Source organism: Pagrus pagrus, assembly GCF_965226575.1.
Source record: "Pagrus pagrus genome assembly, chromosome: 8".
Classification (NCBI taxonomy): domain Eukaryota; kingdom Metazoa; phylum Chordata; class Actinopteri; order Spariformes; family Sparidae; genus Pagrus; species Pagrus pagrus.
In genome coordinates, this window is record NC_140192.1 from 34,142,376 (window position 1) to 34,165,813 (window position 23,438).

General features: G+C 41.4%; 1 protein-coding gene across 1 annotated transcript in view; it reads right to left on the minus strand.

The window, feature by feature from the left end:
- Positions 1 to 7,141: 7,141 nt before the first annotated feature.
- Positions 7,142 to 23,438, minus strand: part of LOC311261350 (sodium- and chloride-dependent betaine transporter-like) — a 64,021-nt gene continuing 47,724 nt past the window's right edge. The window contains exons 10-14 of the mRNA XM_084359890.1: positions 13,396 to 13,533; positions 13,207 to 13,309; positions 12,469 to 12,569; positions 8,062 to 8,232; positions 7,142 to 7,929 (exon numbers count right to left, since the gene is read on the minus strand). Of these exons, the coding sequence (XP_084216016.1) occupies positions 7,828 to 7,929; positions 8,062 to 8,232; positions 12,469 to 12,569; positions 13,207 to 13,309; positions 13,396 to 13,533 (615 nt within the window). The 3' untranslated portion in view covers positions 7,142 to 7,827. The remainder of the gene's footprint in view (positions 7,930 to 8,061; positions 8,233 to 12,468; positions 12,570 to 13,206; positions 13,310 to 13,395; positions 13,534 to 23,438) is intronic.

Consider the following 23,438-nt stretch of genomic DNA (forward strand, 5'->3'; position numbering starts at 1 on the left):
TGTGTTTCATACATAGTCGTGGTCAAAAGTTTAAATACACTTCATATCATGGCAGTCTTCACTTCCTACGATTTCTACAGCTCTCATGTTTAAGTGATGAATGGAGTGGAACACAAACTACTTCGTCACAGAAACATTTAGGAAGTTTGGCTCAAATATGATTTTATTATGAGTCTTTTGAAATGTGACCAAATCTGCTGGATCAAAAATGTACATAAAGCAAAATATCAATTTTGGTGATGTAAAAAGTTGTGTGAATCATATGTTCTTTGTATCATCTTAACTTCTTCTGAGTGATTCTGATTGCTAACAGCTGGTGACTTTTCTGGGCCCATTTTAATAGGACTTGTTTTACACAGCCATTAGACTCAGCCACAAACACTACAATGGGAAAGTCTAAGGAGCTCAGCATTGATCTGAAAGAGCACATTATTGATTTGAACAAGTCGGGGAAAGTCACTTGGAGCCATTTCAAAGCAGTCACAGGTCCCAAGATCAACTGTACAAACAACTGTTTGTAAGTAGAGAGCTCATCGCGCAGTTGTGTCACTGCCACGATCAGAAAACACAAACTATCTCCTGCTGCTGACAAAAAAATTAGAGTCAACCAAAAACAAGTCAAGTGAAACAAGTGATGAAAAGCAAGTCTGCAATGAATTAGAGGCTGCTGGAAGACAGGTGTCAGTGTCCACAGTCAGGTGTGTTTTACATCAACATGAGCTGAGAGGCTGCCGTGTTAGAAAGCTCTTGATCCAGATGCAGCACCTTAAAGCTCGACTGAAGTTTGCTGCTGATCACATGGACAAAGAAAAAACCTTTTGAAAACTCTGGTCACATGAAACTAAAACTGAGCTGTTTGGTCACAATGAGCCGCAATATGTTTGAAAGAGAGAAGATGAGGCCTTTAACCCCAAGAACACCAGACCTTCTGTCCAGCATGGTGCTGGTAGTGTTCTGCTGTGGGGTGGTTCTGCTGCCAGTGGATCTGCTGCTCTAAAGAAAGTAAATGGAATAATGAAGCAGGAAGATTATCTCCAAATTCATCAGGAAAACCTAAAACCATCAGCAGAAGAACTGGTCTTGGTGTTCCAGCAGGACAATGATCGACACACACGTCAGAAGTGGTAAATGAACAGATCAATCAGGCTAGAAATGCAGTTTCGGAACGGCCTTCCTGACTTGAACCCCATCTAGAATATGTGGACTGCTGACGAAACAAGTCTGTGCCAAGAAACCAACAAATTTAGTTTAACTGATTCTGTAAAGAGCAGTGGGTATGTAGATTGATATCAAAAGCACCTAATTGAGGTGAAAATGGCCGAGGGACATTAACCAAACTTTAGAATTACTGTATGTATATTTTTGATCTAGCGGATTTGGACACATTTTAAGAAGACCCATGATAAATTCATGTTTGAAGCACATTTCATGAATGTTTCTGTGACAAAGTAGTTTGTGTTCCACTCGTTCATCACAGAAACATGAGAGCTGTAGAAATCATTAAAAGTGAAGACTGACATGATGAACTTGTTCTTTACAAGTGGATGTAAACTTCTGTCCACTGATCTCTGACTGCATGGCCCTCACCAGAGAAGCTGCCAGCCAATTAGATGAGAGTCCAACATGTCTCACCAGTGGACTGGTTGGCTAAGCCTTGGTGGGACGTCTGTAGACAGATTCATGAATAATGTTGGGTGTGAGAACGATGAACGGGCCCTCGCAGTCCACGTGCATCGGGGCATGCTGCTGTCGCAGCGTGCTGCTGTCGCTTCACGTTGCTGTTTGGGCCATGTGGCTGTCGGGGCTTGTTCATGCAACAACTTCCGCTGAGGAATCAAAAGTGAAGGCAAGAAAGCTGTTCTTTCGTCATATAGCAATAAAAGCGCTCCCTATTGGCGGATTTGCACAACATTTTTCACAAACCGTCATCGGGGCATGGAACACAATTAAAAAAACTTAAGTGTTAATGGGACTGCATTTGATGAAGATATGCAAGTGTAACCCACTCCTGGTTAACACACTGATAATCTAGGTTCGTAAGGAGCTAAGGGAAAGAACTGCAATAACCATACAGGAAAGTACAGACGACAAGGTAGGTTGCAACAGAATGTTTAGTAAAACGAACTTGCAGGTGATAATTCACACACCATGAAGAACAGATTAATGACAATGAAACAAAATGGGCCCTTTTAAATAATAAATCTGGTCTGTCAAAAAGTCAAAGTCTGTGTGTCCTGTGATCACTGTCACAGTAAAACGTCTTTCAAATCCACCGTCTGAAGATTCCTTAATATTCAAGTGTCCAGTGTTCTCATGAATGTTCCTGGTTTATGAGTGAATGTATGTGAATGTGTGACAGTCCTGGCGGCTGGCACCACCCTACCACCAGGTGGAGTATTCGATGAATCGGTTCTGGATTTCAAGCAGAATCACGCTGGGAAGCTCGCCATCAATTGGAATGGATCTCCTGAAGAAGCTCTCACTCCGTCCATAAGACCTGACCTGTTTTGTTTTACTAACAGGAATTTAACATTTTATCTAATCTATTGTTGTACAACTATTACTCCAAAGCATAACAACAATGTAACACTAAGCAGAACATACTGTATAATACTTAATTATTACATTTTAAGGCCTTTCATTACACTTCAGTTCAATAACTTTAAATCTCAATCAATATCTGAATCATTGCACAGCAATATTATACAACCTGCATACGTTATTGTATTCTACCGTAAATATTATAAGCCGTATACCTGCCACATATGGCTCTGCTGACATTTGCAATGCCCACTCTCAAGTGAAAATACAAATACATTTACATAACTTACATCTCTCACAGTAAAATGTTTAACCATTCACTTCTTCAAAAGTATAACACAAATGAACATTTTATGGTATTTCAATACCCCTTTCTCATATAACACGGTTTAGTTGACTAATTAGCAGCATTAGCATGACCATTTTGCTTCCTATTAGCTGCTAGGCCGCTAGCATCGACCATCTCAATAACAGGCAGGCTACTTGACCTAGCATACACGGTTAGCAACATTAGCATAACACTGCCATCTTACCGAGGAAAAACACGGACTTTTCCACTCCAGACCGTCCCAGGATAGTTCACTTATCTTCTTTATTGATTCACTGGCGTGCATAAACTATAAGTTTTAGCAACTGAACTTGATAATTCGCTTCTCATAATGCTCAGTTCGCTATGAGTATGTCTCCTCTCTTCCACACACATCCGATCATACAGGTGCGTCATGATCTGTCAATCACGCCCAGACAGAGGCGGGACTTGACGAACTCTGTGTTCGGACTGGCCTGTCATCTCTCACTTTCTCAGCATAAAAATAGTACATCTAGATCAGCATATCATTACCTTTTATTACCTTTTAACCTGTTTCTTTTCACTGGGTTACACAAGAGTGTCTGTTTGACCACAATTTGCAGGAAATTGTTTTATATTTTGGGCGTCCTTTGGACTACCACATTTGTTTTAATAACCGTTTGTCAGCAGGGTTCACAGATGCTGTGTGCAAAGTTTGGGGCAAATCAGAGAAATTGGGTGGGAGGAGTTCATATCCATAAGTGTTGTGGTGTGGGCACAGTGTAGGCCTGGGCGATAAACCGAAAATTTACCGATACCGAAATTTACGACGATAACCGACGTCATTTTGCCCATGTCGGTATATTCGGTGTGTAAAAAAAAAAAAAAAAAAAGTCGTTTTTGTCTTGTTTGGCTGTGTGTGTGTAGGTAGGCTACCGGTATATTCATGTGTAACTGTTGCCAAAATGCAACCTCGGCTTATTTTGTGAACGAACACGAGTCAAACCTTTGTGTAAAAGTGTAATTACGACGAAAAAGCCACTTTTAAGATTCACCGTAGTTTCGTTTCCAGGTCAAACTCGTTTACAATGGAGGTGCACGGGTCAACGTTTCTGTAGCATCAAAATCGCTATTTTTAAAACACTAAGAAGACTCGACACAACATGAAACTCTGCTCGTAGCATCACCAGGGTCTCTACACATGAACACGAGCATTGAGAACATCGTTTGTGTACACAAAGTTTGCTAAAAAGAAGGTTTTTGAACAACTCACGTTAGCTTAGCCGTCCTGCCAGTCGAGATGCGTCGATCCCCGATCCCCGATGTAACATGGAGCTTTCTCCTTCATGTTACGCCGCACTCGGGGATCGACGCATCGCGACTGGCAGGACTGCTACTGCTAATGCTAACGTGAGTTGTTCAAAAACCTTCTTTTTAGCGAACTTTGTGTACACAAACGATGTTCTCAATGCTCGTGTTCAGGTGTAGGGACCCTGGTGATACTACGAGCAGAGTTTCATGTTGTGTGGAGTCTTCTTAGTGTTTTAAAAATAGCGATTTTGATGCTACAGAAAAGTTGACCCGTGCACCTCCATTGTAAATGAGTTTGACCTGGAAACGAAACTACGGTGAATCTTAAAAGTGGCTTTTTCAGTTCTGGAGGAAACATTGTTACATGCCTCAGATCCTGCCTGAAGCCTGAAATGGTAAACATGCTAGTGTTTCTTAGCAAGAACCTGGAGTAAACACTGGTGTGCAGAGTAGAGTGATCACATGCAACCATGAGTCAGATTCACATCTACAACACTAGTCTGACCAAACAGGTCAGGATATCAAGTCTGCTGCTCCTTTCTGAAGTGCCCTGTTCAAGCCCCTCTTATTCTTAATCATCAGTGCTCTTATTTGTTTAAAAGAGTTTAAAGTTGTCACCTGTCACATGGCAGTGTTATTTGCAATAGTTTTTTTCAGTGTTTTATTAACATTTTTGTTCATTACATTATTTATTATTTGTTTACAAGTGACACTACCTTTTTTTTTTAGGCGTCGGGGGGGGGGGGGGGGATTTTGTACTTATCGTTCATTTATCGTTATCGAGGTGAGTTGCTCAATATATCGTGATATTGATTTGAGGCCATATCGCCCAGCCCTAGCACAGTGCCAAATGAAATTAGACTGCCACCAGAGCGCCACCTAGTGACGTATCGGTCAAAGCTTCAACAGACATCCTCAGGAGGGCATTGACAATAATTGTACCAAGTTTCGTGTTAATCTGAGCAACCGATGTGAGATACAAAATACTTGAATTTAAAGAGCGCCACCTAGTGGTCATCTGCAAAGATTTTGCACAGGGCCTGAGGGGCTCATGGGGAAGTAGTATCCTGAGTTTCATGTCATTCGGTCAAAGCAATGTGGAGATATGCAAGACTTCCTGTTTGTAACGAAATGTGCAGGAAGTTGTTATTTAATAAGTTGAGTATTCTTTGGAATATCAAAATTCTTTTAATAACTTTTTCTGAGGAGGGTCCACAGATGCTGTTTGCAAAGTTTGGTGCAAAGCGGTTGAAATTGCCTGGGAGGAGTTGGAAAAAGTAGGTTTTGGAAATTTTGCGAATTTGCGGAAAAAAAACCTAGGCCGCAAATTTGCGTGGCCTATATCAGGAGATTCAACAGAATTCAGGGAACGCGTGGATATATGGTTTTTGAACAATAGGAACATCGCAGGTTATCTGCTGGGGCCCTAATGAAACTGGCACCAGAGTGCGACAAAGTATATGGGAGTTATTAGGCAAAACGCACTTTCCTTTATTATAGCGCCACCTGGTGGTGGAAATTCACAACGACAACAGATTATAAAATTTTCCGGCAGATGTGACATATACTCCAAGTTTGGTGAGTCTTGGGGTATGTTCAGGCAGTGAAAAATGTGATCATTTGGGCCCGATCATGGTTATTATTGGTACTGGTTATCCACGACACCCCTACATTGGACAAAATAATATTCTGGACAATAATAATATTACATCCTGATGAGGATACTAGAGGTACGGTTCATTTTACGTAATGTCTCTCTCCTTCTCGCACATACCTGTACAATACACAGGTAACAGTTAGGTCTACATGAATACACATATCCGTTAACACCACATTTTTATACATCCAAAAAAGCAACAAAAGATGTGTACCATATTCATATGATAACCTGTTTGTTATGTCTTGTGTTAATGTCTGAATATTTTGTTATACCTTTGTCTGTCATTGATCATATTTGTCTCCTCGCTTTGAGAAGCTTAGTACAATACATGCTGAGGGGAACACTAATGAACAAAATGCACAGCTAAACTGACAGATATCCACTAGCACACCCCTTCCATCACCTTCTTACAGGCACATTACAGTATGTACATTAGCTAATGGATCATCATATAGCTACCCACACACTGCCACTGAGTTGATTGAAAAATTAGGTCAAAAACACACGTGACTAAAGTTGATAACAAATTCTCATTCCAGGGTTGCTGCGTTTGTCTAAACTGCTGTAATTTTTGTCTGTAGATGACTTCACCACTAATTATGGTGATCACTTATTTAAAATTGCCGATCATATTATGCTTGTCAGACTAAGTGTAAATGACTCAGTGCTGGAAAGAGTACTAAAAGATCTGTACTCAAGTATGAGTACAGTCACCCTATTACAGTATTGTGGATGATGGTTCTCAGTCATCCAGGTCATGGTAAATCTAGGTGCTGTATCATAGGCAGCTGGACTTGTTTCAGTTTCTTGAAGGTATTTCACCTCTCATCCAAGAGGCTTGTTCAGTCGTTAAGTATTACTCAGTTACAAGAGAGAGTTTTAGTTACTATTTAAATATTGATGTTTAACACTTTATCAATAGCAGGCAGTCAATCAAAGGGTTTTCTGTTTCAGTCTACAGTAATCAGTCTAAATTACTCCTGTGCTGTCCTGCTCAATGGTCATGGTCACCCCCCCCCCCAAACCTGGTCCAGCTGCAGGTCATCTTGTTTTGTTTTTTTGTCGGTATGTCAGGTTTTTCATTGGCCCCTTTGTGATGGGAAAGCCTTATTGGCTACACAACTGTAGATGAAAGTTTTGGATATTCTTTCTAATTGTACTTAGTACTCCATGATTTTAAAAGTAAATGAGTAGATTACGTGGTGTAATGCATACTTACCATAAGTACAATTACAGACTTGTACACCAAAAATGGCTTGTTGACACTGCCATTATAAAAGGACTTGAAACACCGATGGTTTTACATAACGGAGGAACAATAAATAATCAGACACAAAGTCTTGAGTTTCTCGACTGGCATGCATCAGCTGCAGTCCCTTTATTTATAATTTGCGGCACCTGTGTGCAACTCCTCCCATTTCAGCAATCAGGCAAAATCAATCAATGTAAGAACAAACAAAACTCAACATGGCTTAATTACAGTAATTTCCATAGATGTAATGTGTTACTTCCACCCCTGCTCAGCATACAGGAGGAAGGTGGCAATAATTTAACATACCTGCTGTCTGTCTTTTTCATCATTGCTAATGATTGTGTTTATGTTAATTCAGCAGAAAGTTACAGTGCTAATATCACCCCAGGCTTGCATCTGTTCCATTCAGTATGTATCTCGGTTTGGGGTCATGGTTCAGTACCAAATGTCATGAATGTTTTTGTGACAAAATAGTATGTGTGGCTAGTATGTGCCACTCATTCATCACAGAAAAATGAGCGTTGTAGAATATATAGAATGTAGAATACATATATACATATATAGACGATTTATTGTTGCTTAGCAGCACAACAGTCTGGTATATTCTACTATTTGAAGAGGCCAGGATCCCACTGCAAGATGCCAGCAGTAGGAGGAAGGAAATGTAAAACACACTGAGGCTTAATCTACATATACATCACTGAATGGAAACATGACAAAGAACTCCACAGTGTGCCTTCAGTAACACGGTCTTTGGGCTGACATACGTACATTTCATATTGACAATGGATTCATCTCTGTTTCATTTAGGGACTGTTCTTCGATACTCTTGGGAATGACAGGATGTTTAACAGGATGCCACAGGACCTTCAGTCGCTGATGGACAAAAGGATAATTAGATGAATGAATGATAAACAAATTCATGCTGTTTTTTACTGGTGGCAATATGAAGTATTAAAAAAGTAAAGCAGAGTAAAAATATTAAGCAGGATGTTTTGGTGTGCTTACCTGCCTGAGGGTGCCCTCTGTGAGACAGATCTTGACGACAATCCAGATGGGTACTGGAACCACAGAGGAGAGGGCGATGGCCCAGCCCAGTCTGTAGGCCCAGTCTGGGTACACGTAGCCCCCACTGGATGTTAGAGGCGGGTAGTCCAGAAATGAGCAGATGAAGCAAGCCTTGAAGAAAATGCAGAGGAACAAACTGGTACTTGTGTGAACAAACAGGCTGTAATACTAGCTGTTTTTATACTGGACAGCAAGCCGCCAATTTGGCTGTCCTTTTTGTGGCTAGGTCCGCGAATTTAGACAGAGCGCAGCATATTGGGGGTCTGTTTTGGTCCGCCAATATGACGCCTCAGAGGGTACACTTTTTGCCACCTCCATTGCTATGTAAATCCAAGGCGTTGATGTGCCGGCAATTGCGTGACATGGGCGGAGGTGTCGATGACGTGTGGACTGTTGTGCGATCCACAGCCAGGAGTTTTAAAAGCAGGAAACAGCTGTCAGTTCATCACTTCATCCGTGGACGTCAAGATGAGCAACTGGAAAACCGCTGAGATCCGGGAGATGCTAACCATCACAGCTTAGAGAATCATTAACAACCAGATCAAGGGGACTGTGAAAGATGGTATTTTGTACGAAAAGGTCGCCAAGGAGCTTAGCCGACGTGGCTTTCGCCAGGAGAAAAAGCAGTTGTTTTACGTCACTATTCACGCCCAACTTCGTGCTTCACATCATGTCATATGTTTACGCCTACCCCAGTGGCGGCTTTTTTGCAAAGGAGGAATATTACACCTCCGTTTCACATAGACAAGGCGGCAGATTGCAGCCTTTACCTGGCTGCAAATGTGGCACATTTTCTCTCTAAAAGGGGCTACTGTGAAGCCCCCCAGCTTCATGGAAGTACAACTTTCATTGTAGCTTGACATTGTGTTGCTTCTGAGGTGGTATAACATCTTTTGTTGCCTCAAGTTTTGCTTGTGAAACTAAGTGAGCTGAAACATTTTTGCCCTTCTGGTGCCAAGTCAGAAATTCCCCATGCAAGCCAATTTATGAATATATTCAAGATGTTGTGAAATATTTTCATAATGTTTACTGTTACTTATACACATGTGACTTTAAATTCATGTGTGCCACTAAAAAGCTGAGTCAGTAGCCCTTTTCACACAGAGATTCCGGTTTGTCACCACAGCGAAGGCTCACCTTTACGCCACCTTTGTTTGTTCACACTGAACCAAGCAGTGCGGAACCAAAAGAGGCATGACGGTACACATCGTAATGTTGACATCTGTGTGTGTTTCCCACGGTTTCCACCTGTAAATCTAAACATGTGTCCGTCGACTGTTAATAATCATATGGATGTTGTTGTAATGTGTTGTGTCACGTAAATGGTGACATAGAGAGGAGGGAGGGGATTGCTAACTGCAAAACAGACAAGCAGTTAGCTAAAATGATTATTTACATGAGGTGCAAGGTAGCATTGAGGTAGGTTGGGTTGGATGCAATGACCATCAACAGGTTACTTATTGTCTGTTTCGGTATTGTCCAGTGTGGGGGGGCAGGGGGGCAGCGGTGGATGGGAGTTTAGGAGCTAAACAGCAGTGGGAAGAAAGGTTGCTCTCCTCCTCTGCTCTGCAGCCCGGGCAGCAGAGCAGGCATCCTGAGGGGAGCTACTCAAACGCTGGGAACAGAGCATTATTGATACCATTCAGTAGTGGTGCAACGGATCATCATTGATCCGTGATCCGTTCAGATCAATATCTTCGGTTCGGCACACACGTGATCCGCGGATTGATTTATGAAAAAAAAAAGTTGTGCGCATGTTCAATCCACACACTTGTTAAGTGCAGCGTGGTCATGGCGAGCGGAGGAACGGAGGAGCTTGAACGCCCCGCGTCATTTAAATCCCCTGTATGGGAGCATTTTGGCTTCCCTGTCAAATATAATGATGAAGGAAAGAGGTCAGGGTCGTAACCACCATTGAGGACACCGAGGTCATGTCCTCTGTACTTTTTTCCTTAAGTTTCGTTTCATTAACACCGAAAGTAAACACGGTCGCTACGTGACTGCAGGTCTATTTTTAGAACGGCAATTAAATGAATCGGAGCAAAGATGCGGCGTGGTGGTAAGAGGCTGCATCAATCCAAGTTATCATTTGTTGCAGCAAGAAAGGCAGAGGATGATCAGGCAAAGAGGAGGAAAGGTGAGAATTGTAATAAGCTAAGAGAATGAGAAAAATAGTGAACGAGCCTACAGATGCAGCAGATAGCCAATAGAGATGCTAAACTGTAACCTACTGTAAATGTAGCCTAGGCTGAAAAATGAAAGGACATGCAATGAATCAGAATATTTTAAGGCCATGTTCAGTCACAGTATGAATTATCCATCAATAATATTATTTGGATGTTTGGATGGATAAGTAATAATGTAACTAAACATGGCATTAAAGTATTAGGTCAAATTATAGTAATCATGACTCAGTAGTATACTTAGTATACTTTTCATTTTAAAAATTCAACAGAGGATGAGACAGGAGAGAGAGATGAAGAGGTTGAAGGGACAGAGACAGGAGAGGAGAGAGAATTACATAATAAACGAAAGACAAAGTTATGTTTATTTGTCTTGTCTTTTTTTTTTTGCTGATCCGAAAAATGATCCGATCCGTGACTCTGATCCGAGAAACGATCCGAACCGTGAGTTTTTTGATCCGTTGCACCCCTACCATTCAGCCACAAAATGTGGCATTCTGTCTCCCCCTTCCATTGCATTCACACCCTGGAAACCCAGTGAGACCATTCAACCCTGGCTCGTGTCTCGTGACACCTCGTGTCTCTGCTTCTATGTCCACCATTAACCAAATCGTAACTAGTAAAGTACATGGATGACACAATTCTCCTGTGCCTGCTCACAGCTCAGTACTGCATGAGTTTGTGGAGTGGTGTGATAAATCGGCCCTGGAGTTAAACATGGAGAAGACCAAAGAGATGGTGGTGACCTTTTCCAATAAGCAGAGGGAGCTGGCTGCAGTTGCCGTCAGCACAATCTACGGGAGGAATGTAGAGATTATGCACCTTCCTACAAGCTATGTAGATGTAATATTAAACTTTTTTATTTTGATTTGTGTCTACATAAAAACGTTGTCATTTTCACCTTTAAAGGGACTTTGGGCAGTATCAAGAAATAAGACCCAAAAGTGACACGACGGCCGTTGCGGCCGTTAGGGTAACTGCAGCCATCAGCTGAGCTGGTGCCGGAGCGCGCATGAACTCTTCACAGCAGTGAAGCTTCCCTACACACATGAAGCAGCCGGCTCACTGTGTGTAGCGACACACAAGCGTGGCGATTTACCATTACGGTTGATGCAGTCTGACAGGGACAGGCAAAAGCAAAGACGGCATATTGGGGGACAGAAATATCGTCTCTGATATGGGATTGCTGTGTGTAAGCGGCTAATGTTACTACACAGACAAACACACCGTTAGCCTGTGGCTACAGCCAGCTGCTAACGTCACCTCCTGGATAACAGGTTGGGCTATAGGTCCCATATATAAAGGGACATATTTCTAACTATTCGGTTTCAGATTAATGGACCATGGAAAATGCGCAGTCTGTAACTACTCAGTGTTACACAGCGGTGGACTAAGTTACAGCTAACGCTACTTTGCACGTTAGGTCACTGCGAGTCTTCGGTGATCTCATATGATTTTCAAATCAAGCTCTAAACATGACACGAATGTTTTATTACCTGGTTACTAGGAAATGAGCCATGTCAGCATCTGTTTTCAGTCCCAATTCAAGTTGAAGCTGCCTCCATGAGCCGAACGCGTATCCAATGTGTATCCGGGTGCCAGCCCAGCTTTGGTCGTAATTTCGTTTCAACTCGACATGCTGCTGATAAAACCTTTGTTTTCTTCTTAGTATGGCTTTTTAGTGGACTTTGTGGTGGTGGGTCGTTTGCTGGCCATAGCAGAATCCATTACTACCCAAACACTAGTTTGGGTCCACTGCGCTTGTCTTTTTCGCGTATCCAAGTCGAAAGCCGTCGAGCATGCGCATTCAGCGTCATCTGACGTCACGTCCGCAAGACTGCGCGGGAAATTCGGACACCTATTTGCAGTACATTATGCAGCACACAGCCTGTTCAAGGCAATGGAGAGATACGTGGGTGGGCTCATTCTTTTTGGTTTTGAACACTTCATCACCCATTAGCATTAAAAAACTTAAAATGCATGTTTATTTTTTCACAAATCCTGCCCCAAGTTCCTTTAAGACAACTGACAGATTGGCCTGGCAGAGACACTCTTCACCTTCTTATTATTGGTAGTGGACTAACCCTAATCTCCACCCCAATTGTTTTAATTCAATTTCTGCTGTGTGCGTGACTCCTGCAGCAGTTAACAGTGTGTAACTCACCATACAGATCAGAGGGGTGATGTAACGCCAGCACAGTTTGAAAAAAAGCCACGGTCTCTGTCCTGTCATATCTTCAACCAAATCACACATCCGGTCAACCCCTGCATGATAAATACAGTTTGTTAGCAACAATTTAAATGACTGGACCCTAACCCTTGGTGGTGAAGCATGGTATAGTTCAGACTCATGGGTTGGCCTGTAGTCACTTATTGACTCTAACCTAGTGAAGTTACGTCACAAACATAACATAACACAACACAAGTTACTTAGGTAATGTTTGGATGTTTGTAACTGAAGCTTCAAAAGTAGCGTAGTTATTTTAACCTTAACTACAATGTTGTCCTAAACATAACCAACTTCTTGATAAAATCTGACCTAACTGTGACTGTACGGCAAAGGTCTGGTACACCTGTCGCTGGTACACTGCAACTCTCATGTTTGGGAATGGTGATCTATGTCGTTTAGGAGTCACTGGCAAACAACCTATTCAGCGGTTTTGGTATGAGGATGTGTAGGCCTTTTCAACCCTTTTACATAATGGGCATACGACCTTCTGCATTGCCACTGGCCTTTAATGCTGGACATAAATTGTTAGGTGCAGAACAATCGAATTTAAACAGAATTGTGAGGATTATGTGTTGAAATCTACACCCTGGGGACTGGGCAAAGATAAGTGGATAGTACAATTACGTCTGGTAAATTACAGAATAATTGCAACATGATTTTCACACCACTTACCGAAGGCCCAGCCAACAGCAACACACTCGACCAGGGACACAAATAAGATACATGCTCCATTACTACCATAGTAGTCGAACAGCTGGAACATGTACACTCCTCCCTGCACATCACAGAACAAAATGCTCCTTCAGTATGAGAATATGTTGAATGTTAGCTGATGACTTTGATTTCACAGGTGTGTAGTACCTGAGTGGTGAGTGAGATCTGTATGAGGAAGCAGAAAGAGCAGAAGAAGATGAGGAAGATTTCTCTGCGCCAGGGTCTACGCATCTGTACTGGGAACATGTCAATCACTGACGATGTTAAAGTTTCCAAACCTGCAAACTAGCACACACAAGCAGACAGAAAACAGAACAACTTCAGCAAGTTCAAAAATGTAGAGTGGAGAGTCTGGCTGGGTCTTAATCATCACTACATAATTACATTTAATTTCCCTTTAATTGCTTCTGGCTGAGACAAACCAGCCTCCTCCCTCTACCAGCAGTACCTGTAGGCTGTTAATAACCTGAGCTGAGGGTGGAGGCCTGATGCTGACTGATGTCTGCTCTTTATTCATTCTAAACTTCACTCAGCATTTTGTTATCGGGGATATAATTATTTACATTTGAGGTCTGTTTCCTCAGAGATATTGATGTGTTTAAAGTGATTTTGCTGTTGTAAATATTACTGATGCTGCTCTTGAAACAATATAGATGCATGCAACTTCAGGTGCATCATTTGATTTGTCTCAGTGCACACTACAGGAACTGCTGTTACAGTTTAAACAATACAAATGATTTTCCTAAAAAGGAAACCAATTAGTTGTGTCACAGTGTGTGCTGTGTCACTTTTGTTGTATCGTTTTCGTTTCCCTGTTGTGTTTTCCTGACCCGTTTCCCCCCTCCTTTCTCCCTCACCTGCTCCTTCCCAGTGCGTGTGTGTGTGTGTGTTCATGGGCGTGCTTCTGTGTCCACCATTAACCAAATCGTTACATAGTTGTTCACTTAAGAGACTTGTCTTGTCTCTCACTCCACAAGCTCATGCAGCACTGAGCTGTGGTGATGTGAGGGGCCTGAGAGCAGGGACAGGAGAACTGTGTCATACCCCCGGGACGCCGGCTCCGCTGCCCGGGCTGCAGAATAGAGGAGGAGAGCAACCTTTGTTCCCAAGGCTGTTCAGCTCCTAAACCCCCATCCACCCCCGCCCCCCCACGCTGGACAATACCGAAACAGACAATAAGTAACCTTAAACCTAGTAAAGACAACTTTCTACTGAGGCAAGTAATCAAACTCATCAGCTGCAAGTAACCTGTACTTAGAGGTATGAGTGAGCAAGAAGCATCTGCATAACCAGCAGTAACTTGGCATCATTCGGCAGCTCTCGTCGAACACACATGCGCAGTTGCCCACTGACGACGTGCTTTGAATGAAGCGGTAAACCGTCAACAACAAGGCAGTTGCTGCAGCTAAGTAGTGTCACAGTAAGTTTCACTGGTTTTCTGTGTAGCAAACTTATAGTCGTTATCTTTGCCATATAATTTATCCGTAAGTCCAGGTTTGAAGGTTAACTTTATGTTTAATGATTTAGCCATGCCTGGGACTCTCTAGTCGAAATTATAATGTTTATTTAGTGGCGTATTTTCGTTGTCGCTGCGAGTCGGTCCTTTGCAGTCATGTGAAGGCTAAAGCTGACCAGGCCTTCACGTAACGTTACTCGATTTAAAACTCTGTAAGGATGTTGTAACATTTGGGGATAACTGGAGTTTCAGCAAACACAGCGTGCTTATTAACGGTTGAAAAAGCAACTGTGCTGATCTTTTAGGAACACTCTTCAACTCGGCAAGCATGTAATTCATTCCTCAGCTCTTAAACAAAAATAATGAGTTTCTCGTTGTCCATGGCCCCTTTCTTTAACATGGCGGAGATGTTTTAAGTTTACTGTTGTCCCTTTTTATACTGGTCGCATATGTAGCACGTATGTTTCACGCTTATCAACCTGTCAGCGACAGTAAAGTAATAACTACTAAGTTAGTCGCAGACACACTTACCAGGCATGATGCACGTGAGAATATCCATAAATCCATCTGGGACAGGATGAAAGTGTCACTCTTTAGAAATTCAAGATCTCATCAGTCATCAATCCTCTCTTATTCGTCTGTTTGGAAACTTTTTCATTCAAAAAATAGTAATCCAGGCGAGTGTCATGCTTCAGCCAACTCTGTTTACCTGCGCACAGCTGATAGCACACAGCTGATGGGATTGGCTACTGTTATCAGCTGTGGCCCACGTGACCTATCGTCATCCAAAATAGGAAGCAAAAGCATCATGGGAAATTGAGCCCAGAAAATTATATTCTGTACAGCCCTAATTTATGCTTGTGCTATGAGTTAATTACAGTTTAACTGATTGATTGTTTCTTTTGTAGGTTTCTGAAGACAGACACCTAGCTATGCATTGGAAGTGTAAGTACTGCTTGTTTTCTTCTGAAAAGAGGGCTCAACTATTCAAGCACTACCGCTTAAAACATGGAAGCTACGCAAGAACTACTCCAATTCCATGCCTCCACACAGATTGTCTGTGTTCATTTAAGTAATTTAATGCCCTCAAAGTGCATTTAACAAGAAATCACTTCCATGAAGTACATGATGGGCAGACGAGTGGGGCTGATGAAATCCCTGTGATATTCAATTGTCCTCTTTGCACTTTTGAAGAACCCTGCACAGAACTCGTTTTTTTCCCCCCATTTGCACCAACATCTAAAAAATAAGGAAACTGTGAAGTGTCCATATGAAAACTACGTTTTTGAGAGCAATGTCTACTCAACATTTAATGCTCATAAATGCAAAGACCATCCGCTTCCCAGTCAGAAGCGGTTGAAACCTGACATTGCCATGCACACCTCATGATTCAGATCCAGGCGTGTCACAAGATGTGCAAGAAGTTGAGGATTTTTCTAGTGATCCTACAGACCAAGACAAAATTGAGGCAGAAGCTCAAATCGAAAATTTGGATAATTTACAGCATCAACTTGAGCATAATTTAGCCTCACTCTTTCTTAAACTGCAGGCAGTCTTGCATTCATCTGACATGGCAGTACAGGAGGTAATTCAACAACTAAATTAACTTGTTCTTCTCTCAGAGCCCCTTTTGCGTAATGCCATTCAGCAAATTCTCAATGAACATGGTGTCAGTAACGATTCAGTTGTGAGAAAGATTGTGAATGCTGTCAAAGAGAATAACTTGTTCTTGAAAATGACTGATGCTGGCCAGTCACTCTCCACAGCCAGTAAAAGACCATCATATTTTCAGAGGGAATTTCCTACAGTCATGCCAGTTGAATACAAGCTCAAAAAATACTTACAATCACTCTTTTATGTGCCAATTCTGAAAATGTTATAAATACTATTAAACAGAGCTGATGTTCTAGATAAAATTATTACACATGAGTGCACCGTTGATGGATACAACACAGAGATGGCACTCACTATCGCGGGAATGATTTTTTTAAGACTGAGACCTTAAGGATTGTGCTTGGCCTTTACATTGATGAGTTTGAGATAGCCAATCCTCTGGGCACTTCCAAAAAGAAACACAAACTGTGTGGTATTTATTGGGTTCTTGCCAATCTTCCCTCAAAACATCGCTCTCGTCTTCACTCTATCCAGCTAGCAATATTATGCAAAGCAAGTGCAATCAAACAACATGGCTATGCAGCTGTCCTTCACCCATTTCTTCAAGACCTGGTCACTCTTGAAAAACACGGTGTCTATGTTGAGCAGTTAGGCGAGTGTGTGAAAGGAACTGTGCTCTATGTGTCAGCTGATAACCTAGGTGCTCATTCTTTTGCTGGTTTCCAGGAGAGTTTCACGGTGCAGCACCCCTGTTGATTTTGCATGGTAAAGAGGAGTGACATCCAGCAAAGAGAGGTCCGATCAGGAGCATTTGAGTGCAGAACCAGCCAGGATCATGACAGGCAAGTTTCTGATGTTTTAGAGAATCCAAATCTGACATTTCCACACTGTCAGTGGGTTTCCACCTGACATAATGCATGACCTCTTGGAAGGTATCATCCCTGTTGAGATGTCTCTGTGCATCAATGAATTGAACTCCAAGAAGTACATCACCCTTGAGTCCTTGAACAAAGTCATCAAACATTTTCCTTACAAATTCACAGACAGAACTGGTCAGCCTCAGATTATCCCTGCCACATTTGCCTCTAGAGGTACGATTGGCGGTAACGGCCACAAAAACTGGGCACTCACAAGACTTCTCCCACTCATGATTGGTTTTGATGTCCCAGAGAATGATCCAACATGGGAAATTTTAATGCTTTTGAAGGACATCTTAGAACTGTCAGCATCATTTAGACTAACAGAAGATTCTCTTGATTTCCTTGATGCAAAGATCTCAGAGCACAGAGGTTTACTTTTAACAGTATTTCCTCACTTCACATTGCGCCCAAAGCACCACTTTGTGGAACATTATCGACAGTTGATGAGGATGTATGGGCCGCTCAGAGATATGTGGACAATGCGCTTTGTAGGAAAGCATAAATTCTTCAAACAAGTCATTCACAACATAAAAAAACGTCCCACAAACTCTGCCTGTCCGGCATCATAGAATGATGGCATACCATGTGAACTCCTCCTCATTTTTCAAGCCATCCATCAAAATGGACAAGGTGTCACTTTCTTTGGTTTCATCTTTACCTGAGAATATTCAGAACTTGTTGAAAAAGAGGTATGCATCTCAGAACACTGTCCTTGTAGCATCGTCTGTGAGCGTTGATGGCATCAAATACAGTTCAGATATGAGTGTGTCTGTTGGTGCTTGTTCATGCCTACCTTTAGGCAAATTCACAACATCCTTGTCATTAACAGTGATGTTTTGTTTCTGTGCAAACATATGACATCATGGTATAATGAGCATCTGCGTTCTTATGAGCTATGCAGTCATGCGTCATCAATGTCAGTCAACATGCTCTCTGATCTGAATGACCCAGAATCAGGGGCTGTTTGTTACCCTTAAACACTATATTTTGTGTTGATTGGATGCTGAAGATTTTGACACTTTATGACACTTGTCAAGTGTCATAAAGAACTGATTTTTTTATCCTCTGTAGAATCACAACCAACAATGGAGATGAGGACTACACTAAAGATAATAGTCCATGACAATGACATCAGGAAAATTACACTCTCTGGGAAACCACACACACTTGACTCACTTGTTGAACAGCTTGAGGAGAAGCTGGGGCTTCAGTATAATTTCTCCCTCCAGTATGAAGATCCTGATTTCAATAATGCCCTCGTCAACCTCACTGACATTACTGACCTGCCCGACAAACCCACCCTAAAGATAATCGCTCTGGTTCCAACCCCCTCACCAAGCACAGCCAGCACGGATGACACAGAGATCCTCTCTTTTTCCTCCCCTGAAAGTCGGTCATCTCTTACTCGACCTTCATGGCCAGACACTTTTGAAATTCCTTATTTTCCTGTGGACATTGAGTACAGATTACGCCAGGGAAATCTTCTGTATATGAGAGACAAGACATATCTACAAGTATCCAGGGACATGAAGCACGAGATACTTGAAAAACTTGCTCGATCAAGGCATATCCCAGCGATCAAGAATTCGATGACGTTGCAACTGCACTGATTCAAAAACATCCATGCCTCATTGAACCAGGCTCTGCCAATGGATGTAACGGATGGAAAAATAGTATTAAGTTCAAAATGGGCAACTACCGGACCAAACTGCGTTGAGCTGGATGTACAGATGTGCCCGTAAATGAAAGGAAAAGAAAAGGCCAAGCTCCTCACACAAGCATCAAGAGACCCAAACTGTTTGAAATCAATGTTCAACCCAATTTCCCTGATGGTGAAGATGAGACCAGTATAGAGTCCAAACGAAAGGAACTTGTAAAGGAGATGAGGAAACGGCATCCAACTGCTGCTCTGATAACCAAAAACATGGACTCTTGGCCTTGAGTAGACGAGAGTTGGTGAACTTGGAGCCTCCAGTGAAAGGCACAATGGAAAGGTGGACTCTTTACAGAGGGTCAGGTAGTTTAAAACTCTTCCTGTCTTTTATGCATTAAGTTTTTTAGTTCTCATGTAATTCATTATTTGTCACATCTTTTATTAACTTACAGAATTAGCTTCAGCATCCTGCTAGTGAAAAGTAGTCCTAAGATTTTAAAGATCCCCGCCAAACAGGTTTTAAGGTGTATATAAAATCCCTATTTTGAATAATAATTTGTCAGTTTTTTCCTCAAATGTTATTATTTTTTAATTTTTTATTATTATTATATTATTTTGATAAAATCCTTAAAATTATATCTACTCCTCATTGAAATCCCAATATTTTCTGCAGATGAATGTGAAAACCGCCTTTCATTGCCAAACTCTGCACAGTGAAGCTCAAACATTCAACTTTAGGAACAATAAGAAAAACATTTTTGAGTGGAGGGGGACTTCATGATCATTGTAAATCCTAGTTCCAAAGTGTCTCATCAAATATTAACAAAACACTTAATCACACTTGGCAGAAACAGCATTGCACTGGCCTCCAAAGATTGGATACAGATTTCTAATGTTTTGTTATTCTTTAATGTAGGTCCAATATCACTATATCTTAAATATTAATTTGTCATACTTTTCCTTTAGATTCTGGCAGAGTTCTGTCGCTTGTCAAGCAAAAACATGAATACAGATTTCTTCAAAGAACTTGACAAATACACTCCTCGCTTCTTTGAGATTTTCAAGAGCAAGGGGGGAAGTGTTGGCCAGAAACTTCAGAAGTATCTGCAACAAGTCAGACCAGAGGTAAATTAATTTTTCATTATGTGGGGAACAAAATACACAACCCCGTTGTGTGTGCAGAGCTATTAATTGATTGTCCTTTAACACAGGAGTGATGTGTGTTTGACATGATTTTTCAGAGTACAGATATTACTGCAAAGCAAACGGCAGTCCTCCGTGGCCTTCCTGTGATCCTTGGAGATGAGAACACAGACTTCTTCAAGACATGCTTTGTAAGTCGTCTTTATTACTATTTTTTAATTCCACACCACAGGATGTCCACTCTATTTAATCCTGCTCCTTATGTCACTTTGATAGCTTTAGTTTTAGTTACTTTTCTTCCACTCAGCCTGAATCAGTGCTACTGTACTTCTTACGTGATGCACTGATGACCTATCCCCAATCAGAACACTTTTAGTGGTATCTGCTGTCTTTCAAAAGGATTCAGTCGCAGTTCCCTAGCGTCACCATGTGAAACCCAAATGTCTTCAAGAACAAAAAAAGTACAATGAATTTCACTTAGCTGATTTTAAGTACTTTCACTTTGCTGATTTTAAGTAGAGGGGTTCTACTGATATCTCTTATGACCGTATGAAGTGCAACACGTAGTTAAACACAAAAATGTTATGAACTTTCCCTTGCAACAACATCAACACTTATTTATTGCTGATGCTCTTGGGAAGTGCATGCACTATACTGTCAGTGGACTGCCATAGGTGTGACAGCTGCAAACTGTAGGAGTTTCACATTCCCGTACTACACTGGACGTTTACTCATCAGCCTCCTGTGGTAGTAGCGAGTACATTGCCCAGAAGCCACAGTGATGAAGAAGTGTTACGTTGTACTTTTAGTGGCTGTTTTGTGTTTTCTGCCATATAAATTCAAGGTGACATCTGATATGTAATTTTGGCGTTATTGCTGCTATTGTTGTTAGGACTGCGAAGACCCAGACATGTCTCACACCCCCATCGGGATCCTGACCATCATTCCTGAGGACAGACAGGCCTCCCCTGACTCACTCCACCTTGAGTCTTCAGGTACTGCAATCATTTTGGAAGGAATAATTGTCATGGATGACCTTGGAAATCTTCCACATGCCCTGTGCTTGCTCTTTGGACTTACTTACGCTCTGAATTTGGAGTACCCTCAACAACTGAAGTACACCTTTGACTTCATCCAAAGGGTGCTTTTCTCAATTGGACATAAATCCCTAAAACCAAAAATACAATCACTCAAAGATCTTCTGATGCAATGAGTGAACGTGTTCATGATGTGAATGTGACGTGACATGGGTCACGTTGATACCTTTACCCTATTGGAAAAGTGATTTTCTTTTTTGTTTGATCCTTTTTTGTGGGAGGGAGCCTCATCGCACTTTCGGACTACTAAATGGTTTTATGTTCATGAGGAGAAACATGAACACTTACTTTCCTTTTAGCTTTTTTCCTTTTGTGTTAATGCTGACATGATTGTGGTGACATTGATTACCAGCATCAGGGCTTTAGCCAGTTATCTCAGACTTGATATCTGTTGAAAGATATATCTGTTGACTTAGTATCTGTTGAAAGTCAATCTCTAGTGCAGTGCTAAACTCATCCACTAAAAATTTTAATCAGAAAGCTCTGAGCAGGTTTCAGCGGGAGCTGTCTTAAACATCAGGATAACAGTTGCACATTCAGTTGAAATAGTGATCTTATTTTGCAGTCATGCAATAGGTGGATTGGAAACAGTTGAGCTATATTTGCTGTTCACTTTATTGATGTTAGGATAAATGTTAGGCCCTGTAATTGACAATTAAGTGTATCTATAGTTTGTTTCACACCATACGCAGAGATATTTAAGCAGAAATTCTCTAAGTTTTCATGACTGAGGGCCGTTTGAGGGACTCAATATTAGATTGAAGGCCGCCCTAGAAAAAAGTCACGTGTCACTTTTTTCTGAAAAAGTATATGGAAAAGTTAGTCTTTATATTACATACAAAGTTTGTAATACAAAAAAAAGGTTAGTGTTTATATTACATACAAAGTATGTAACCACACTTGAGAACCCCTGTATTTAAGGTAAACTTAGTAAAGTAGTTTTCAGCCTGGACCCTATTTCTTCATGTATTTGTGTTCTGAACAAAAAAAGTTTAATTATTAAACTTTGTTTTCCATTCAAACTGTTGTCTGTTGTCTCTTTGTTTCAATAACTTATCACTTTTGGTTCAGCTTACTTGAACATATCAAGGCACCTGGTTTCCTGATATTTTGCTAGTAATATGAACGCTTAAACTTGTAAGGATAACTTATTTTTACGAGTACTGCTTAATTAACATAACTCACAAGTTTAAGTAGTCAAAATTGACATTTTATAGTCAACCTAACTAATGATTTTGAGTTAACTTCACTCAAGTTTACTGCCATTATCTGAGTTGTCTAAACACAGTTATTTTCAGCTATTAACACCTTAAAATGAATTAGCTACTTTACTTGGAGATTTTGAGGCAATCGGTTTCCTGACTTTTTTTTAAGTAAAGTGAACTTGTTTTTAAACCAATTTACAGTGTGGAAACCTGGTAATCAACCACAAGAAACGTCTGACCTCTGAACTCGCTTTATTCATGGCCAAATAGGTCACTTGTGTGAATCGTTCAGATCTGAAGAGTTATTCTTCTTTTTTTGGGGGGGGGGGGGGGGTGTATGAGTGAACTGAACTGCGTTGAGCAAAACCAATGAAGTACAACTGGGGGGGAAACAAAAAAAACTGTCAGCCAGTCCCGAGGGCACACCAGTGTGCTGCTGATCTATGATTGTTGATTCACCGCATCAATCGAGTCATGCGAAGATGCAGCTGAAAGTTGGAATGAAGTACGAGTGTCGAAACATCTAGGGTAACGTTAATATTAGCTAAAAAACATTTGCTTTTTTTGTTGGCTGGCTATGCTTTGGGCATATTTAGCTTGGTTATGAACTGTCTTTTTAGTCAATGAACATTAGCCTTATAAGCCTGTAAAGGCATAGCCCTCCTGTCATGATGTATTTTGAGCTAACATTACATGTTGTTAGCTAGCTATAGTAAAGAGGAACCAATATGCAAGTCTGGTCGCTTTTCTGCTGTTTTGGTAATGCTCCTCTCCTCCATGTGCATTTGTTTACAACAAAGCTGGCTAAAAAGCAATACATGGAGCGGTTGATAACGTTATATAACATATACGATGTTACACGTGTGTATTTGTGTAGTCTTAACCGTCATAAACAAAAGTTTGCCGGTTACGGTGCGCGTTAGTGTCGCGGTGCGCGGAGAGGAGAGCTGTGACACCGGGGCGGCGACCGAGTAACATTCATCTCCGTCCGCATAGCGCTCTCTCTGTTATTGGCGTTCGCACGCGCACACACACACACACACACACACACACACACGCGAGCAGTGCACGGTAAGAGTGAAACTCATACGGTCCAATGGC